The sequence below is a fragment of the Corythoichthys intestinalis genome, chromosome 13 (genome assembly GCF_030265065.1).
Source record: "Corythoichthys intestinalis isolate RoL2023-P3 chromosome 13, ASM3026506v1, whole genome shotgun sequence".
NCBI classification, from domain to species: Eukaryota; Metazoa; Chordata; class Actinopteri; order Syngnathiformes; family Syngnathidae; genus Corythoichthys; species Corythoichthys intestinalis.
In genome coordinates this window covers 53,781,376-53,802,825 of record NC_080407.1, presented here as the reverse complement: position 1 = coordinate 53,802,825, position 21,450 = coordinate 53,781,376, and the positions used below count along the sequence as shown (strand labels likewise).

General features: G+C 41.0%; 1 protein-coding gene across 1 annotated transcript in view; it reads right to left on the bottom strand.

Moving 5' to 3' along the window:
• Positions 1-4,669: 4,669 nt before the first annotated feature.
• The window catches only part of slc1a1 (solute carrier family 1 member 1), a 39,267-nt gene continuing 22,486 nt past the window's right edge, over positions 4,670-21,450 (bottom strand). The window contains exons 2-13 of the mRNA XM_057854116.1: positions 21,161-21,298; positions 17,738-17,878; positions 17,583-17,675; positions 14,460-14,574; positions 14,333-14,375; positions 14,179-14,277; positions 11,590-11,774; positions 11,413-11,520; positions 11,018-11,140; positions 10,742-10,936; positions 7,693-7,827; positions 4,670-7,625 (exon numbers count right to left, since the gene is read on the bottom strand). Of these exons, the coding sequence (XP_057710099.1) occupies positions 7,382-7,625; positions 7,693-7,827; positions 10,742-10,936; positions 11,018-11,140; positions 11,413-11,520; positions 11,590-11,774; positions 14,179-14,277; positions 14,333-14,375; positions 14,460-14,574; positions 17,583-17,675; positions 17,738-17,878; positions 21,161-21,260 (1,581 nt within the window). The 5' untranslated portion in view covers positions 21,261-21,298 and the 3' untranslated portion in view covers positions 4,670-7,381. The remainder of the gene's footprint in view (positions 7,626-7,692; positions 7,828-10,741; positions 10,937-11,017; positions 11,141-11,412; positions 11,521-11,589; positions 11,775-14,178; positions 14,278-14,332; positions 14,376-14,459; positions 14,575-17,582; positions 17,676-17,737; positions 17,879-21,160; positions 21,299-21,450) is intronic.

Here is a 21,450-nt window from a genome sequence, read left to right as displayed (position 1 = left end):
CGTGTCCACGTGTCTCTGTCTGTTGCCGTGACGACCCTTTGTTCGCCATTTAAAGGAAATATTTTTTTTCAGAGACTCAGGCAGCTTATAGAGCCACAATAGTTGGCACACTTGGTCGAATTGGCCCAGTTAGAAGATTAATTTTAGTTTTGAATAAGGGCTTGGCTGCACAGCTCAGTAGTGGCTCCTTTTTTGTAGTACTCTCTCCAATAGGGGTTTTTATCTCTTGGGTGTGGGAATGTAAATAGGCGACTTTCGAGCATGTTAGGTTCTAATGAGATGATTAGAGAGGAGGATCTGCCACCGCCCTGACCTGCACACAGTCCGAGTTGCGTGACGTCCGAGTTGCGCTAGATCGCGAGGGCCCGTTCAGTCCTGCTTGCAGGCCTAGTTCTTGTTGTTGTTTGTTTTTCTTTCTTGTTTCTTCTGTTTCCCCATGACCCCTTCATGTTCGCTGCTTTGTCATAATAAACGAGGTATGTTGAATGATCACAATGGGAGTATACTCTCAGTGTGAAACATTAAAACTTTTCAGGCCAACCGGACACTTCGACTTCCATTCTCCGTGTCAAACAACTGAATAAAATGTCCAGCTCGGATCTTATACATGCATTCAAAAGTGAGATAATTTGCCATTCATCAACTCATTTGCTCCCAAAAACGTATAAATACGTTCTATTTTGAATTGTTTGTGTCCCAAAAACGTATGTATACGTCTTTTACGTTTTTTTTTTCACAAGAGACATTCTCTAGGTTCTCTAGGTTCGCTCCAAGGCACAATAGTCAAAATTCATTTTAAAGCAATAAAACTGGCCACTGGAGGGCAGTAGCGCATTTGGTAAGAATTCATGTGTCACTAAACGGAAGTTGGAAGAACAAAGAAGCGTGAGAAAAATGGGGGGAACGACCCAGCCGGAAACGCGCACGGCCAAAACAAAATGCCATGCGGCATTTTTTTTTGCCATGTGGCAAAATGGATTTTGCCACGTGGCATTTTTTTTTGCCATGTGGCAAAATGGATTTTGCCATGTGGCATTTTTTTTTGCCCTGTGTCAAAATTGATTTTGCCATGTGGCATTTTTTTGTTTGCCCTGTGGCAAAATTGATTTTGCCATGTGGCTTTTTTTTTTGCCGATGGGCAGAATGGATTTTGTCATGTGGCTTTTTCTTTTTTTTTTTTTTCTTTTTTTTTGCCAATGGGCAAAATGGGTTTTGCCATGTGGCATTTTTTTGTTGCCAATGGGGAAAATGGATTTTTCTATGTGGCATTTTTTTGCCAATGGGCAAAATTGATTTTGCCATGTTGCTTTTTTTTTGCACTGTGGCAAAATTGATTTTGCTATGTGGCATTTTTTTGCCAATGGGGAAAATGGATATTGCCATGTGGCATTTTTTTGCACTGTGGCAAAATTGATTTTGCCATGTGGCTTTTTTTTTTTTTTTTTTTTTTTTTGCCAATGGGGAAAATAGATTTTGCCATGTGACAATTACAGGCCTCGCTAATATTTTCAAGTGGAAGAACTTGCACAATTAGTGGTTGACTAAATACCTATTTGCCCCACTGTACTCCCATTGTGATCATCCAACATACCTCGTTTATTATGACAAAGCAGCGAACATGAAGGGGTTATGGGGAACAGAAGAAACCAGAAAAACACAAGAACAAGAAATACATTGAGCACCTACACTAACTTTGAATATGTTGGTGCCATCGTCAGCTAGATGTATTTCTGGTTGACACCATGTGGGGGGACTGTTGACCAGGGAGAGAAGGGGAGGGGTGTGGGGGAGTATATAAGGAAACGGAAAAAGAAAAATGTGGGGAAGGACCCAGCCGGAAACACGCACGGCCAAAACAGTCCCCCCCCCCCCCCCCCCCCCCCCGGAACACAACATGCCCCACACAAGCTCCCCAGGTGAACTCTGCTATGAGGCCGATTTAACGGAACGAACTGTCGGGCCGCATGGGGCGTCGGTGGAAGACGACCGAACGACGACCGGGAGGACGTCCAGGATGCCAGGTGTGGGAAGTCCGAGCAGGACGACCAGGAGGACGTCCGGGAAGCCAGGCGATGAACGACCGAGCAGGACGACCAGGAGGACGTCCGGGATGCCAGGCGGCAGACGACCGAGCAGAACGATCGGGATCACCAGTGTAGTGGATGTTGTTGTTGAGTCTGTGTTGCTCGTTGAGTAGAGTTCGCTTTGCTATGTTCGGCCGCTCGTGACTCTCTAGTGTCTCGTGACTCAACAGCGTCATCTCTCAGTTCAATAGTTATGTGTAAATAAATTGTTACTTTGCTATCAAAAGCTTTATTTGTCTTGTTTTTTATGTTATTAAGTAGAAGGAAAACATTCAGATGTTTGGGATGTCACAAAAGCAAAAAATAGCTGTTAAAGTCTGAAATGTATGCTTTTACAAAAAAAGATAAATTTCTGTTTTTTCATCAGAAATTGGAGAATTGCTCAAACTAAGCTATTTTTTAATGCTGATTTCTAAAGAATGGAAAAAGATATGAACTAACGTTTTCCTGCTGAAAGAAGAGAGTCTAATCCTTCTTTTGGTGGGTTCCATGTTTATATAGGAATAGAACAGAATTTTCTGTGGGCCTTGCAAAATCGGTCAAAATCCAATAAAACGGCCGGGAGTGAAGGCGGTTGCTCTGGTGAAAATGGCTGGGAGTGAATGAGTTAATGCTCACCGCAGTGTTATGTCATAATTAAGATGGTCTTATGACACTTATGGCGCCATTGTCAAATAAATTACTAAAATAAACAAATACCATTACTAGCAATGAATAAAACAACTGGAACAGTAACTGAAGAAATAATAGGCACAGAACACGAATTTTGATTTGTATTTACATTTGTAGTGCTGCAATGCATGCTTGGAGGCATGTTGGACGACAAGTGATTACAGCAGGTGGCAGCAGAGGTTGACTGTCTCCACCAAGGGAGCAGTGAGGCCAAATGAAGCTCCTTGAAAAAAAAATGGAGCTTTGCAGCAAAGCTTCAAGGTGGTTCATTTGATCTTACGGCATCTTATAATGCCACTGTCAAATAAAGTGTTACTGGTTAGTATCTTTTGGTGTTAATTTCCCATAAAATTGCAGCTTGTCAAGTGCGCCTTATAGTCCAAAGATTACAGTAAACAAAAACCCATTTTAATATGACTAAGATGACTATTTTCGTCCAAAAGACTCAGATAAAAATTAAAAGGTCTTCCAAAAATGACACTGCTGAGTGATTTGTTTTTGTGTATGAAGTTTAGAAGGAGGAAAACCAATACAAAGATTTTCTTGGGAGCGAAGACACACGAGCCAGGTGAAGCTTACCTCGCAGGTACTTTGACTTTGAGCGCGCCTCTGCGGCAGCGTTAAATCACGCCGACGCGGCCATTAAAGGCAAATAGTGAAGCGTCTGGAGTTGTAGATCATCGCCTAGCAGCGGAACATTGGGATCTACGGCTCAAGATGTGCTGAAGCAGACTTCTACTCCCTTCAGCTTTTTTGTCCCCCGAGCACCTCGTAAATCACGGGAGCCGCCCGCTTGGCAACAATCAATAGTAATTTGTGCTTGGGAAGCCATTTTTAGTTTTTTTAATTCATATATTTTGACAGCGAATACACCAATCGACAAAATCATCCACGTTGCTCCGGAAGAATCTTGTCTGCTTTAGTTGAGTTCTCCTTGCTGTGCGTTTGTGTACGTGTGTGCAATTTGAACAACAACAAAAATGTTAGCGTTAGCCTAAACACAAGACGCTAATCCAGAAGCCTGTTCGCGGGAGAATTTACAACCATCAATTTGCTTTTTTTACAATAGGAGTCAAGTATATCACTTTCGCAAATGTACCGTATTTTCCAGTGTTTAAGTCGCACTTGAGAGACAGCGAGAACCAAAAGTGGCATTTGCCATGTGGCAAAATGAATTTTGCCATGTGGCATTTTTTTTTTGCCAATGTGCGAAATGGATTTTGCCATGTGGCATTTTAAATTTTTTTTTTTTTTGCTCGTGTCAAAATTGATTTTGCCGTGTGGCAATTTTTTGCCAATGGACAAAATGGATTTTGCCATGTGGCATTATTTTTGCCAATGGGCAAAATGTTTTGCCATGTGGCATTTTTCATTTTTTTGCCAATGGGGAATATGGATTTTTCCATGTGGCATTTTTTTGCCAATGGGCAAAATGGGTTTTGCCATGTAGCATTTTTTTTGCACTGTGGCGAAATTGTTTTTCTCTGTGGCTTTTTTTTTTTTTTTGCCAATGGGGAAAATGAATTTTTCCATGTGGCATTTTTTTGCCAATGAGGAAAATGGATTTTGCCATGTGGCATTTTTTTTGCACTGTGGCAAAATTGATTTTGCTATGTGGCATTTTTTTTTTTTTTTTTTTGCCAATGGGGAAAATGGATTTGCCAGGTGGCATTTTTTTGCCAATGGACAAAATGGATTTTGCCATGTGGCATTTATTTTTTTGCCAATGGGCAAAATGGATTTTGCCACGTGGCATTTTTTTTTGCACTGTGGCAAAATTGATTTTGCTATGTGGCATTTTTTTTTGCCAATGGAGAAAATGGATATTGCCATGTGGCATTTTTTATTTTTTTTTGCCAATGGGCAAAATGGATTTTGCCATGTGGCATTTTTTTGCCCTGTGGCAAAATTGATTTTGTTATGTGGCATTTTTTTTTCCCTGTGGCAAAATGGATTTTTCTATGTGGCATTTTTTTTGCCCTGTGGCAAAATTGATTTTGCTATGTGGCATTTTTTTCCCATGTGGCAAAATTGATTTTGCTGTGTGGCATTTTTTTTTTTTTTTTTTTTTTTTTTTTGGCCCTGTGGCAAAATGGATTTCTTTATGTGGCTTTTTTTTTTTTTTGCCCTGTGGCAAAATGGATTTTTCTATGTGGCATTTTTTTTCTCCCTGTGGCAAAATTGATTTTGTTTTGTGGCATTTTTTTCCCTGTGGCAAAATTGATTTTGCCATGTGGCATTTTTTTGCCATGTGGCAAAAATGGCGGGACATCCTGGCTTGCCACAAGGAAAATTGGATACGGAGGAACCCGTGACTGAGAAGTGAATACTCAGCACTCACGTGGCGCTGAGGATGGCAAAATCCTTAAGTCACCCTGACAACTGTAACGCCGAAGTTCTCCTGTCCAACCCGCAACAGACAGTAATCCTAAACAACGCCCAAACACAGCCTTCCTCCAGACCACAGCCCACCTCACCACAGCCTTTTTAAGACCGAATGTTTAATTCAATATTTTTTCTTGGGAATCTTATGTTGACTTTTGATATGGTGACCCTGGATCCAGTTTGCCTCCTCGCCTGGGTCTCTCTGAGCCAAGGACGTATTTGGTCTCAGGATTGGTAGGGACGATATAACAGCATAACCCGAATGTACACTTTTTGCCGAGGATGGGACCCTAATAAGACCAAAAGTGATTTAGGAAAAAAAATCATGAATAAATCTGAGCTATCCTAGGACCGATCTACATCTGAGGCATCCAGATTCATGTCGGTGTCCCTCATTCTTGGGACTTGCACTCTGAAGCCACCGCGTCGGCTAGCTTAACTTCGTTGTTGGAGGCTGGCCTATCGCAGTAGTTTTGCAGGTTATCAAGTTCACACAGATTAATGCTATGCTAACTCTGATGTTGGGCGGACTTTTAGTAGAAAATTAGTGGTGTTTCCCCCACCTCCACAACATTGACGTCTTTTTACATTACTTACAGTTGCTTGTGCTGGCCGAAAAAAACTTCATACTGTATTTCTGTCGGCGAGGTTGTGTGTGTGTATGTGTGTGTGTCTGTGTAGCAGGAGGTGGGGGCGGGGGCAAGTAATCAGCCAATCAAACGTGGGTTTGAGGGTGAAAAAAAGGTTTCAGCACATTCAGCAAGTGAAAAGGGATAAATAAGTTTGAACATAATTAAAGTGGTAGGGTCTATTTTACCCTTACAACATATGAGAAGACGATCAAAATTACCCATATAACAACTCATTGTATTATGCAAATAAGGTGGCTTAAAAGTTGCTGGGGACAATTGTTGACATTGTTATGTTTCTACCGTCCCTATGCAAACCTACACCCTTGCTCTGTGCTGTATGATTGCTGCCAATTTGGAATAAATTGTCAACAGCTTTTAAAATGGAGTCAGTACAAGGGGTTAAAACTAAGGTGAACGCGCACAGTTTGGCCTTTTGGCCGGGTTGTCGTCATTCTGCCGGCCCCGGTCGTTGGAATTGCGCTAGAGCGGTTCTGGCAATCTGGCTAAAAGGTCATATTCCTTCAATATGAACATAAAACAGTCTAAATTCTTGGTTGAAAGCAAAAAAAAAAAACAAAAACTGGCATTTATCAAATTGTTATGTCTCTACTGTCCCTATGCAAACCTACGCCCTTGCTCTTGATGTTTGATTGCTGCAGATTTGAATTGTCAACACCTTTTAAAATTCAGTACAAGGGGTTAAAACTAAGGCGAACGCGCACAGTTTGGCCTTTTGGCCGGGTTGTCGGGGTTTTGTTGGAATTGCGCTAGAACGGTTCCGGCAATCTGGCTAAAAGGTCAGATTCCTTCAAAATGAATATAAAACAGTCTAAATTCTTGGTTAAAAGCAAAAAAAACGGGCAGTTATCATTCAATTCACGTAAATATTTCAAGCTAAAGTTCCGCTAATTTTCCATTTCATTTTTTTCACATTTCAAAGTGCATGCATGGTGCTATTTTATGTAATAACTACCTTGAATCCTCGACCAAATCACTCTTTAGACACTCTTGCTAAAACTATGGTCCTGTTTCCACCTAAATCCGGTGTTAGAACACAGAGTGCGCGTTGCCACAACGCTCTGCCTGGCCCCGCCCACTACGGGAAGCCGTTGCGCAATCTCTGTAGGCGCTGTCTCGTCAACTGATAGTGAAGTCTGTGGAGTTCCACTTTTACGCCAATTTTTTGCGACATTTTGATGGCCGATGCTAACATTTCCGACTGGTCCCGCGACCTTTTCGCCTAAATTCTCACGAGAACAGGTCGTTTGGCTTCTGACGCGGCCGAATTTCACAGTGTTTCACCATGGGAGCCTTCGAGTCAACTCGCCCCATCGTAGGCTTGGCACAGTTGCAACATTCTGTACAAATATTTAACGAGAGCCGTGCGTTTTCTACTCGGAAGCGAAAAAAGCTGCATTGTGGAATGTCGCCGCTTGATTAACTGGCCTGGTATCCTTTTCAGGAGTATAAATGTATCATTTCAGTGTAAAAAGGAAGCACTTGAAATCAGTGGTAAATGTCAGTGATGAACGCAAACTGCTACTGCTGATGCTGATCGACGGGACGGGTTCGTCCCTTTTGGGGTATACAGTATGGCACTTTCTTCGTCTAGAACTGTGACGTTTCGGTGAAGGAGATGGCGTCCGTCTTGTCCACGGCGAAGCCCCCGTTGACGTAGGATTTCTTGTCGCACTCCTCGCCGCCGTCCAGCGCCGCCTCCAGGGCGAAGGGGTTGGCCACGTCCACGTCCGAAATCAGGTCCATCCTTTCCAGTTCGCGCTTGGACAGCTTCTGGACGATGCCGGCGCCGTAAGCGTCGCCCAGGACGTTGATCATGGTGCGGAAACGGTCTCTGTCGCACAGATCGGAATGGTACCCAAACTCCCGTCGGAATATTCTAAACTGTCGGGGAAACTTACAGCAGCCAATCCACAGCGACGATAAGCGTGACGTCGCTGGCGGGGAGTCCGACGGCTGTCAAGACGATGACCATGGTGACCAGGCCGGCGTTCGGGACGCCCGCAGCGCCGATACTCGCAACGGTTGCTGTAATACTACCCAAAAAAAAAAAAGGCAAAAATGCAGTTTTGAAACATTCGGGTCCAATTTTGGAGGGAAGATTCCAAAATTACGGCGAATAAAGCGCCAGTTGTGAGGACAATAAAAGTAAAAAACCTAGCGAGCACGCTACAAATGAAAAAAGTAGTAAAAGTAAAAAGTGTTGCAACTAAGGCTGCAGCTATCGATTATTTTAGTAGTCGATTAATGAATGAACTAGTTTGATTAATCTGTTAAAAATGAAAATACCTGAGCTGACCCTCAAACGATATTAAAAAATAATAAATGAGGATGTAAGTACAACAAAATAACAATTGGCTAATTTTCATAGCAAAAGTCCGCTAGCTTAAATGCTATAAAATGCTAACTTTTTTTTATTTTTTATTAACAAAGCTCTGAACAAATGCGCCAGTTGTGAGGACGATAAAAGTATAATCGTAGCTACCATGCTACAAATTAAAAAATGTAGTAAAAGTAAAAATAGTGTTGCAACTAGGGCTGCAGCTATCAATAATTTTAGTAGTCGATTAATCAATGGACTAGTTAGTTCGATTAATCGGTTAAAAATTAAAATACCTGAGCTGAACCTCAAACGATATTAAAAAATAATAAATGAGGATGTAAGTACAACAAAATAACAATTGGCTAACTTACATGACAAAAGTCCGCTAGCTTAAATGCTATAAAATGCTAACTTTTTTTTTTTTTTAAACAATGACCAAATGCGCCAGTTGTGAGGACGACAAAAGTATAATCATAGCTACCATGCTCCAAATTTTAAAAAGTAGTGTTGCAACTCGGGCTATTGATTATTTTAGTAGTCGATTAATCGATTAAGTAATTCGTTCGAATAATTGAGTAATCAGATAAGAAACATAAAAAAAAAAATAACTGAGATGAACCTCAAATGGTATAAAAAATAAATGAGGATCTAAGTACAACAAAAGAAAAATCGTTCACTTACCTAATAACAAAAGTCCGCTAGCTTAAATGCTATAAAATGCTAACTTTTTTTTTTCTACAATGCTCTTAACAAATGGTTCAAGCACATACGTAGTCCCACAAAATAATGACTAAATATACCGAAAACTGAATTACGAATCCATTAAAAAGTTGGTTCTAACAAAAACTTAGCGTATGTTGTTGGTCTTAACAAGGAGCAGCTGGATTTAGCCGTGTGAAGTGAGTTATGTCATATTCACTGATGCCACTCAAGGGTAGTGTATCCACCTAAATCAATGAAACTAAATGCAAACACTTTCAAAACAAACCATGACGTCATTTTAATTAAAGGAATACTCGAAGCAGCAAAATTCAATCCGAATGCTATAAAATGCTGACTTTTTTTTCTTTTCTTGCAATGCTCTTAACAAATGGTTCAAATACATTCTGACAAAAAAAAGGGTAAATATACCTATAAACTAAACGAACGCATAACCAAATATATGAGCTCAAACCAAAACATAACTTATGTTGGTCTTAACAGGTAGCAGCTGGATTCAGCCATGTGAAATGAGTTGTCATATTCACTGTTGCCACTAGAGAGCAGTGTATCCACCCAAATCAATCAAATTTAGCCTATTAAACACTCGTTTCATTGGCTGATGTCTTGACCCTGCCCGCCACACAGACGCACACTCACACCCATGGGGTTGGTGAGGCGTCCCCTCTGCCCGTCCCTGAAGGCCGGCTGATGAGGATGCGGGTGGCCCGGGGGACCACCCTGGATCCTGGAGGGTGACGATGACTCCTTTGTTGGGCTGCTGGAGGAGGAATTGGCTGCACTAGCCCTCCACCCCACAACCGTCCTCCCCAGGCTGGCTGGGTGAGGGCCGTGGCCCTGGGGTGGCGCCCGCGCAGTGTCTCCACCCATCTGCGTGGCTGTCGCTTGTTTGGTGGGGCTTGAGCGAAGCTGGGTGTGATTGGGTGCGCTCGAGTGGGGCGCCCCGGTACCGGGATTGGCGATGTGGCGGCGTGGGGTCGGTTGCCGACGGGATTACACTCACAAGGGATTCACACAATTCCTGGTTTCTAGATCACAGTGCTGATTTGTGTACACTCTACCCCTCCCAATCACTTATCCTATAGACCCTATATCATATAAACCATGGGTGTCCAAAACTGTTCTCAAGGGCCGCTGTGGGTCCTGGTTTTTGTGCCTACCAATCGAGCACAGACAGTTTAACCAATGAAGTTTGTGCTAAAATAACAAACTGATTACACCTGTGAGACACCAGATTGGTGAAAGGTTGTCCTCATGATGGGTTTGAAGAAAAACCTGCACCCACTGCGGCCCTATGTGGAATAGTTTGGACACCACTGATATAAACCATTGTTCCTTGTGGAAGCTGGACTGACCGCAGTAGTTTTTCTGGCCAGCACGTTTAATGTGATGCTAACTCTGATGCAGGTTGGACTTTCAACAGAAAAATTAGTGGTGTTTCCCCCACCTTCAAAACATTGATGTATTTTTACATTATTTACAGTGTCCGGCTGCTTGGAATAAACTTATAATATCCCTCATCTTTGAGGGGGGCGGAGGAAGCTGGTTGTATTCCTGTCGTGCTGTCAGTGGGGAAGTGTGGGTGTGCGTCTATGTGGCATGGGGGGGCGGGGAGGTCAAGTCATCAGGCAATCAAACGTGATTTTGGGCGCGCGGGGGTGGGGGGTAGTGATGGACCGGCTCATGCTAGGGTCTATTCTATCCTTGCAACATATAGGAAGAAAATCTAAAGGACCTATATAACTAGTCATTATATAATGCAAATAAGGGTGGCTAAAAAGTTGGTGGGGACAATTTGAGCATCCTGAAAAGTTGCTAGTATTATATCCCTACCGTCCCTAAGCAAACTAGCAAAATAGCTGCAGCCCTACAAAAAATGTAAGAAGAAAAAAATTCAAAGGCCGTACCTGATGGTCACAATCTGCCCCACATCCAGCGCGTAATCGTTCAGCTGCGCGATAAATATGGCGGCTACGGCCTCATAGAGCGCCGTGCCGTCCATGTTGATGGTGGCTCCGACGGGCAGGACAAAGCGGGTTATGCGCTTGTCCACGTGGTTGTTTTCCTCGGCGCAGCGGAAGGTGACGGGCAGGGTGGCGGAACTGCAACACACCGACAAGGCCGCGGGTTCTTTACCCCTCTGCCAAGAAGCACTCATTGACTTCCGGTCAAGAAAATGTCACCTGGAGGAGATCATGAGCGCCGTCACCAGGGCCTGCGCCATCCCTAGCGTGAAGGTGTAGGGGTTCTTCCTCACAATGACGAAGAAGATGAGCGGAAGACACACCAAGGCGTGGATGGCCAGACTGCACGGGTACAAATACGGCATGTAAACAATGCGGTAGTCTTTTGAGAGAGTCGGTATCATCGAGGGATAGTCTCATCTTTAACGCTAGCGACTTACAATCCTTCTTCAAGAGACCTTAGCGCAGAGAATGTCCTGACCCTTCCTTAAGATTTACAGCTTATAGCTTTCATTACGCTATGTGCAGGTTGAGCAGTTTCGAAATGTCCTTGCCTTCCTTATCTGTGTCCACTGGACGGGAGAATTGGCCCAAATGCGGCGCATGAATCTTACCCGCTAAGCACCGTCACCATATAAAGACCCATCTTGCGGAAGATCTCCCAGTCTTCCACCTCGATGATCTTGGCGGCAATTAGGAAGAGAATCCCGATCGGCATGTAGCTAAAGAAAAACAATAGTTCAGAACTATGCTAAACACTGGCTAACGTCCTAAAATGAGATAGAACCTACCACATGATTATGTGCACCAGTTTCATGGTGGCGTCATTGAGGGCGTCGAAAAACTCCAGAAGGATGCGCCCCTTCTCCCCCATTTTCCCGATCACCAGTCCGAACGCCACGCAGAATACGATCAGTCCCAAAACGTTGATTCCGTCCGAATACGACCCGCTGATTTTGTAGTCTTTGGTTATGTTCTGACGACAGCAGAGTACAGCATTTGTTGAGATTGCAGTATACAGTGTATCACAAAAGTGAGTACACCCCTGAAAAGTAATATGTGTGCAGCTTATCTAATAGACTTAATTGATTTCCCCCTCAAAATAACTCAAAATATAGCCATTAATATCTAAACCCCTGGCAACAAACGTGAGTACACCCCTTAGAAACTACATCCCTAAATGTCCAAATTGAGTACTGCTTGTCATTTTCCCACCAGAATGTCATGTGACTCGTTAGTGTTATTTGGTCCAGGTGTGTTCAAATTTGTAGTGCAGCTCTCACACTCTCTCATACTGGTCACTGAATTTTCCAACATGGCACCACATGTCAAAGAACTCACTGAGGATCTTAAACGATGTATTGTTGCGCTACATGAAGATGGCTAAGGCTACAAAGACGTTTACACCCAGTGCTTAAATTTGTAAATCATAAGGTGCCGGAACGCAAAGTACATATGACAGCGCAGGGATGACCAGACGGGCACAGGTCCCGAAACATATGCAGAAAACGGTGCTGAAAACAACACGCAAATGCCCACTTGCCATGCTGTGGGACACACAAGCTTCAATTTCAGATAATATCCATGCTATAGATGTTATGACAACAATTTACAATTATTTAGGCTATACTCTGCACAGCATGGGCAATTGCCCACATAACCACAGGTGGGACTTACAGTACACAGGCCCAAATGACGTTAAATTATTGGGATTTGTTCTGTAAATAAATTTATGCATATTATCTTCATTTTATATTATTATTTTCTATACACAAGAGGTGCCCAAATAAGTCCCGGAACACAGGGAGGCCAAAATCAAGAGGTGCCGGATCCTGTTCCGGCAGGATCCAGCACAAATTAATCCCTGAGTACACCCCTTAGAAACTACGTACATCCCTAAATGTCCAAATTGAGTACTGATTGTCATTTTCCTCTTCTGAAGACGGTACACAAGAAAACCCGCACATCTCATCAGACCATAGGAAATGGTTCCACTAATCCTTGTGCTTTGTTGACATGTCTTCAGCTAACTGTTTGCGGGCTTTAATGGCTATATTTTGAGTTATTTTGAGGGGAAAATACATTACATTTAGGAGGGAAAAGGACAAGCAGTACTCAATTTGGATATTTAGGGATATACGTAGTTTCTAAGGGGTGTACTTGCTTTTGTTGCCAGAGGTTTAGATATTAATGGCTATATTTTGAGTTATTTTGAGGGGAAAATACATGACATTTTGGAGGGAAAATGACAAGCAGTACTCAGTTTGGACATTTAGGGATGTATGTAGTTTCTAAGGGGTATACTCATTTTTGTTGCCAGGGGTTTAGATAATAATGGCTTTATTTTGAGGGGAAAATACATGACATTTTGGAGGGAAACTGACAAGCAGTACTCAATTTGGATATTTAGGGATGTACGTAGTTTCTAAGGGGTGTACTCACTTTTGTTCCCAGGGGTTTAGATATTAAAGGATATATTTTGAGTTATTTTGAGGGGAAAATACATGACATTTTGGAGGGAAAATGACAAGCAGGACTCAGTTTGGACATTTAGGGATGTAAGTAGTTTCTAAGGGGTGTACTCACTTTTGTTGCCTGGGGTTTAGATATTAATGGCTATATTTTGAGTTATTTTGAGGGGAAAATACATGACATTTTTGAGGGAAAATGACAAGCAGTACTCAATTTGGATATTTAGGGATGTAAGTAGTTTCTAAGGGTGTAGTCACTTTTGTTGCCTGGGGTTTAGATATTAATGGCCATATTTTGAGTTATTTTGAGGGGAAAATGACATTTTGGAGTGAAACTGACAAGCAGTACTCAGTTTGGACATTTAGGGATGTGCGTAGTTTCTAAGGGGTGTACTCATTTTTCTTGCCAGGGGTTTAGATATTAATGGCTATATTTTGAGTTATTTTGAGGGGAAAATACATGACATTTTGGAGAGAAAATGACAAGCAGTACTCAAGTTGGATATGTTGGAATGTACGTAGTTTCTATGCGGTGTACTCACTTTTGTTGCCAGGGGTTTACATAGCAATGGCTATATTTTGAGTTATTTTGAGGGGAAAATACATGACATTTTGGAGGGAAATTGAAAGCAGTACTCAATATGGATATTTAGGGATGTACATAGTTTCTAAGGGGTGTACTCATTTTTTTTGCCAGGGGTTTAGATATTAACGGCTATATTTTGAGTTATTTTGAGGGGAAAATAAATTAACTCTATTATATAAGCTGCAAACAGACTACTTTTCATTGCGTCAAAGTGTCATTTTGTCAGTGTTGTCCCATGAAAAGATATACTTAAATATCTGCAGAAATGCGAGGGGTGTACTCACTTTTGTGATACACTCTATCCTCAAATCGGAGTATCTTACCTCTACGGCGGCCATGACGGTGGTGGCCAAAGGTGGAATATCCGTGTAGGCTAGCGGAATCTTCTGCGGCGGTTCCAACTCTTTGCGTTTGGTTTTGTACTGAAAGCGAGACGCTTGTTAGCGCTAGCTTTAGACACCACGACCGCTAGCTTACCTGTTGAAAGCAAGCTTGCACCAAGTTTTCCGGGAACATGTTTCTGGTTAATCGGAAATCAACCGTTAGGCGTGTTTATTATCACAGAAAACGTGAAATGTAAAGTACAATTTTGGGAACAGCACACCTGATAAGGTCCAGCAACGTGTCAATGGTGGTGACGTTGGGCGTGGTTCCGGCGCGGTCGATGTGCTGCGCCGTTTGAGAGACTCCGGGCTTTATAGTCATCACCAGAATGATACCTGCCAAATCCCATCATAAGAGGAATTAAACATGAGCTGTAATGTACACTAGCGTTTGGCATCGACGGGACTAACGCTCCGAGATTCTCCCGGAACCATTCAAATTTTTAAATTTCAATTCCAATTTTCGATGCCCTGACCGCCGACTGGAAAAAATAGCTGCCGTACACCACGAAGAAGAAGCCAAGTGATTATTAGGTCGGGCTAATGTAATAAGCAGCTACATACTTTACGTAGCGGGTTGCCGGCTCTGTTAAAATCAACAGTATTAAAAGCATTTTATGTTTTAAAATCGGTTTTACAAATGACGAAATCGTTATTTTGCCTCAACTACATCAAATTCTAATCAATAGAATGTACAAATGCTTCGTCATACCTCCCAGCTAAGGTACACTATAAAAACAATTTTTGTGGGAAGTAATTATGATCCATATAAATTGTATAAATTATACTAAAAATATTTAGGTAAGCAAGTGAAATGTGAACCGCTAGCCTCATTCGCTAACAGAGTAGCACTGTACTTTTTACGTAAAATAAATGCTAACTGCACAATTTCTTTTAACCAAGAATCGAGACTGTTTTACGTCCATATCTATGAAAAATTTGGGAATTTAAATATGTATTCACAAGACTTTTCACCAGAAAAGCTCTGTTTACGTCAGGCGGCCGCTAGCCTCATTCGCTAACAGATTGGCATTGTACTTCGACATATTTGCGTAAAATGAACGCTAACTGCACTTTTTTTTGCTTTTAACCAAGAATCGAGACTGTTTTACGTCCATATCTATAAAGAATTTGGGGATTTAAATATTTGTTCACAATAATTTTCACAAGAAAAGCTCTGTTTACGTCAGGCGGCCGCTAGCCTCATTCGCTAACAGATTGGCATTGTGCTTCGACATATTTACGTAAAATGAACGCTAACTGTACTTTTTTTTTTTTGCTTTTAACCAAGAATCTAGACTATTTTACGTCCATATCTATGGAGAATTCGGGAATTTAAACATTTATTCACAAGAATTTTCACCAGAAAAGCTCTGTTTACGTCAGGCGGCCGCTAGCCTCATTCGCTAACAGAGTAGCATTGTACTTCGACATATTTACGTAAAATGATAGCTAACTGCACTTTTTTTTTGCTTTTAGCCAAGAATCTAGACTGTTTTACCTCCATATCTATGAAGAATTCGGGAATTTAAACATTTATTCACAAGAATTTTCACCACAAAAGCTCTGTTTACCTCAGGCGGCCGCTAGCCTCATTCGCTAACAGAATAGCGTTGTACTTCGACATATTTACATAAAATAAACGCTAACTGCACGGTTTATTTGCTTTTAACCCAGAATCGAGACTGTTTTACGTCCATATCTATGAAGAATTCAGGGATTTAAGCATTTATTCACATGAATTTTCACCAGAAAAGCTCTGTTTACGTCAGGTGGCCACTAGCCTAATTTGCTAATAGATTGGCATTGTACTTCGACATATTTACGTAAAATAAACGCTAACTGCACGATTTCTTTGCTTTTAACCAAAAATCGAGACTGTTTCAGTCCATATCTATGAGGAATTTGGGGATTTAAACATTTACCAAGAATTTTCACCAGAAAAGCTCTGTTCACATCAGGCGGCTGCTAACCTCATTCACTACAACTATATAACTAACTATACAACTGTATAATGACAATAAAGGGCTATTCTATTCTATCTATCTAAGTTGTGACAGCATATAGAATTTATCAATAATCTATTTATAAATTATTTATAATATATTCTGCATGTTTTCCTCAAGTATTAAGTTTCTGATGTCAAAATTGAGTGATTTATTAGCTGTTGAAAAAAATTGGAAGTTGCTATTTTGGGCAAAAACTTATGATATGTTAAATGTTGCTATTGATCCTGAAAATGTAGGTCTTTACCTTTGCATTTGGTGATTTTTGTGTGTCTACTGTAAAATCTGAGAATTTTATAGCCATTTTAAGTTGAGTTATACCGTTATAAAAATAATCGGGATTTTTATAAGGGAATGACCTCTGCTGCCAACACTGTTGTCGTCCAACATGCCTCCTAGCATGCATTGCAGCGCTACAAATGTAAAAATCACAATTCATGTTCTGTGCTAATTATTTCTTCAGTTACTGTTCCAGTTGTTTCATTAATTGCTAGAAATGGTATTTGGTAACACTTTATTTGACAGTGGAGCCATAAGACTGTAATTAGACAGTCATAATTGTGACATGACACTGTTATGAGCATTTATGAATGCTTGTAACAGATATCTTTTATTGTTATCTGGCAAATTATCTCACTTTTGAATGGAGGTAAAAAAGCCAAACTAAATGGAGTTAGTAATATAATTTGCCGAATGACAATGACATCTGTCTTAAGCATTCTGTAATGCCCATGATAGTGTCATGTCATAATTATGACGGTCTTATTACAATCTTATGACGCCGCTGTCAAATAAAGTGTTACCAAATACCATAGCTGGCAATTATTGAAACAACTAGAACAGTAACTGAAGAAATAATTAGCACAGAACATGAATTTTGATTGTTTTTTTTCTTGCATTGCAATGCATGCTAGGAGGCATGTTGGACGACATAGGTGGCAGCAGAGCTTGACTGTCTCCCCCAAGGGAGCAGTGATGGGCAAATGAAGCTTCTTGAAGCAATGAAGCTTTTCAGCCAATTGGTTCAAAGCTTCATTTGGTCCTATGACAGACTTATATCATCGTCTTATGACACCGCAACCAAATAAAGGCTTACCTATTAATAAATCAACGACTGGACTGGGTTTTACAAGTTTTTTTTTGTATCTTTGTTTAATTTTCTGCACCAGGTTAGCCCATTAGTGGGAGCTCAATTACATGTAAAAATGCCGACAGCATAAGACACTCTAAAACATAGGCAAAAGAATGTGTGTTAATGTTTATTTTTTTTTACCCTACCTATTAAAAGAATGTACACGCTAGCTTAATAACATTTGTCAGACAATGATGCCAGCTCACCCAGAATGACTGCGATAATAGTCGTGGAGAAGTAATAGATGACGGCTCTCAGTCCGATCTTTCCCGACACCTCCGAATCCAGGGCGGCCACACCTGCGCGTGACGTACACTTAACGCACGCTGCATCTCCTGGACGTCATCGTGTTACCCCTTACCTGTTATCATGCTGGAAATGATCAACGGGAGGATGACCAGCTTTAGCATTCGCATCAAAATTTCTCCCGGGAAGCCGAAATACTGCTTGTGCAGGTGGGAAAGGGAGGCGTACTCTCGGACTGCGACACCCAGGCTGATCCCTGCAACGGAAGAGTTGTGATCCTATTAAAAAAGGCTGCACTCAGCCGTAACCCGTTGATTGTAACTACTGCCGATTTGATTCAAAGCAACCATTAGGAGGCTCGGGCAAATAATGGAGTGTTACGAGGATGAAATCACAAATTTACAAGAATCGTTCCATTAAGTTGTTTTATTTCGAACTCGCCGGTCAGAATATTTTAGCGTTTCAACAAAAAGTCGCTTGGTCGTAGGAAATTGGAAGCTTACGAGCGTTTAGTCACCGAAATTAGGGGAAAGTATTGTGTACTTTTATGACGATGATGTCATACAACAGAAAAATGGAATGTTATGAGTATACCAAAAAAAGTTGCAATCATATGAGGGGAATTTGTCACTCAAAAGTGTAACGTTTTGATCAACAATTAGTCAATGGTCAAATGAATCGACAACTATTTTGATCATGGATGAAGACATAAACTGTTCAAATCGTCATTTTTTGGTGAGACATCGAGAACGAAAAGTGGTATTTGGTATTTGGCAAAATTGATTTTGCCATGTGGCATTTTTTTGGTAAGTGGCAAAATGTATTTTGGCATGTGCCTTTTTTTTTTGGTATGTGGCAAAATGGATTTTGGCATGTGGCTTTTTTTTTTGCCATCTGCCCTTCTTTGGGTATGTGGAAAAATGGATTTTGGCATGTTATTTGGGTATGGTGCCAAAATGGATTTTGGCATGTGGCTTTTTTATGGTATGTGGCAAAATGGATTTTTGCATGTGGCTTTTTTTGCCATCTGCCCTTCTTTGGGTATGTGGAAAAATGGATTTTGGCATGTTATTTGGGTGTGGTGCCAAAATGGATTTTGGCATGTGGCTTTTTTTTTGGTATGCGGCAAAATGGATCTTGGCATGTGACTTTTTTTTTTTGCCATCTCCCCTTCTTTGGGTATGTGGAAAAATGGATTTTGGCATGTTATTTGGGTATGGTGCCAAAATGGATTTTGGCATGTGGCTTTTTTTTGGTATGTGGCAAAATGGATTTTGGCATGTGGCTTTTTTGCCATGTGGCATTTTTTTTTTGGTATGGTGCCAAATAGATTTTGGAATGTGGCATTTTTTTTGCCATGTGGCAAAATTTATTTTGGCATGTGGCATTTTTTTGGGGTATGTGGTAAAATGGATTTTGGCATATGGCACTTTTTTTTGCCATTTTGCTTTGGTATGTGTCAAAATGGAGTTTGGCATGTGGCCTTCTTCTTTGTCCATGTGGCATTTTTTTTTTTGGCATGTGGCCAAATTGATTTTGTCATGTGCCATTTTTTTGCCATGTGGCAAAATGTATTTTGGCATGCTGCCTTTTTTTGGGTAAGTTGCAAAATGGTTTTAGGTATGTGGCATTTTTTGGGGTGTGTGGCAAAATGGAATTGGGTATGTGGCATATTTAGGGGGTATGTGGCAAAATTCATTTTGTCATGTGGCTTTTTTGCCATGCAGCATTTTTTTTTGGTATGGTGCCAAATTGATTTTGGCATGTGGCATTTTTTTGCCATGTGGCAAAATGTATTTTGGCATGTTGCATTTTTTTGGGTATGTGGCAAAATGTATTTTGGCATGTGGCATTTTTTTGGGTAAGTTGCAAAATGGTTTTTGGTATGTGGCATTTTTTGGGGTGTGTGGCAAAATGGAATTGGGTATGTGGCATAATTAGGCGGTATGTGGCAAAATTAATTTTGTCATGTGGCATTTTTTTGCCATGTGGCAAAATGTATTTTGGCATGTGGCATTTTTTGGTATTTGGCAAAATGTATTTGGGCTGTGGCATTTTTTTGGTATGTGGCAAAATGTATTTTGGCATGTGGCTTTTTTTTTTTTGGTATGTGGCAAAATGTGTTTTGTAATGTGGCTTTGTTTTGCCTTGTGGCATTTTTTTGTATGTGGCCAAATTGATTTTGCCATGTGACAAAAAGTTATTTTGGCATCTGGCATTTTTATTGGGTACGTGTGAAAATGGATTTAGGTAATGTTGCATTTTTTTGGGAGGGGGCATGTGGCAAAATTGATTTTGCCATGTGGCATTTTTTTTTGCATTCTGGCAAAATGTATTTTGGCATGCGGCATTTTTTGGTATGTGGCTTGATGGATTTTGGTATGTGGCATTTTTTGGGTATGTGACAAAAAGTTATTTTGGCATGTGGCATTTTTATTGGGTACATGTGAAAATTGATTTTGGTATGTGGCATTTTGGGGGGGGGGGGTTATGTGGCAAAATGGATTTTGCCATGTGGCATATTCTGCCATGTGGCAAACTGGATTTTGCCATGTGGCATTTTTTTTCATATGTGGCAAAATGGATTTTGGCGTCTGGCAATTTTTTTGGCCATGTGGCATTTTTTGGGAATGTGGCTTAATTGATTTTGCCATATGGCATTTTTTTGCCATGTGGCATTTTTTTTAGCATTAGCCATTTTTTGGGGTTTGTGGCAAAATGGATTTGGGTATGAGGCTTTTTCATGTGTGTGGCAAAATGGATTTAGGTATGTGGGATTTATTTATTTATTTTTGGTATGTACAGTGGGGAGAACAAGTATTTGATACACTGCCAATGGGAAATACACTGGGTTTTCCCATTGGCAGTGTATCAAATACTTGTTCTCCCCACTGTAGCCCACTGTAGCTTTTTTTTTTTTTTTTTGTATACGGCATTTTTGCAGGCCATGCACGTCCATGCCATTGACAGCTATGCACGTCCAATTTTTCGATACATTTCAAATGGCAGAAAAAAATGTGTGGCTGTGATTTTTGAGCTTAATCAAAAATTTTCATTTTTTTTCTTATATTTCGTATTTTAGAAAATTATTATTTTTTAAAATAAAATTAATTTTAAAACTTGTTTTTATTTTAATTTTATTATTTATTTTATAATTTTTTTAAAATGAAAAATATAACAAAAATATAAGAAAAATTTAAAATTAGGATTATTTTTCTTCCTTAAAAAGACAAGAAATTGAAGAAAATGACAGTTCGGCGCTCAATTTCTTATGCACATTTCCAGCTAAAACGTAAAGCCCAGAGTAAATAACGTTGCCATATGTTAATGAAATAATTCCCGGCAGCCCGACTGTCTACACATTTTTGCTTTTTTCTTGTTTAGAGATGCAGTGGTTGGCATGCAGTAGACTGCAATAAAACATGCTGGTGGAATGGTCGCATTCTATTTTTTTTCTCATCTCAAGCAATCACGTATGCGCTCGGCGTGCAAGGCTAAAATGCAGATGGATGCACATGTAGAATGCAGCGACGCATACCGAGAAGCACTGACACCACCGTGGCGATCAGCAGCCAATTTTTCTTCAGCAAGCCTTTGCAGCTGACGCGTCGCCGCTCTTTGTCGCCCATCATGTCCATGGTGGTCCTCAAAGAAGGTCTTTTCCCCCCCTTCCGCGCTAGGACACAAAAGCCAGAATGTCACGGGCAGATGAGGCTGAGCGTCAGACGCTGCTGAAGGCGAGAAATGCCAAGAGGTTGGGAAGGGGAGGGGGGGATACTCGGTCACATGCGTGAAACGAGGAGGATGGGGAGCACCCACCTGCAGTCA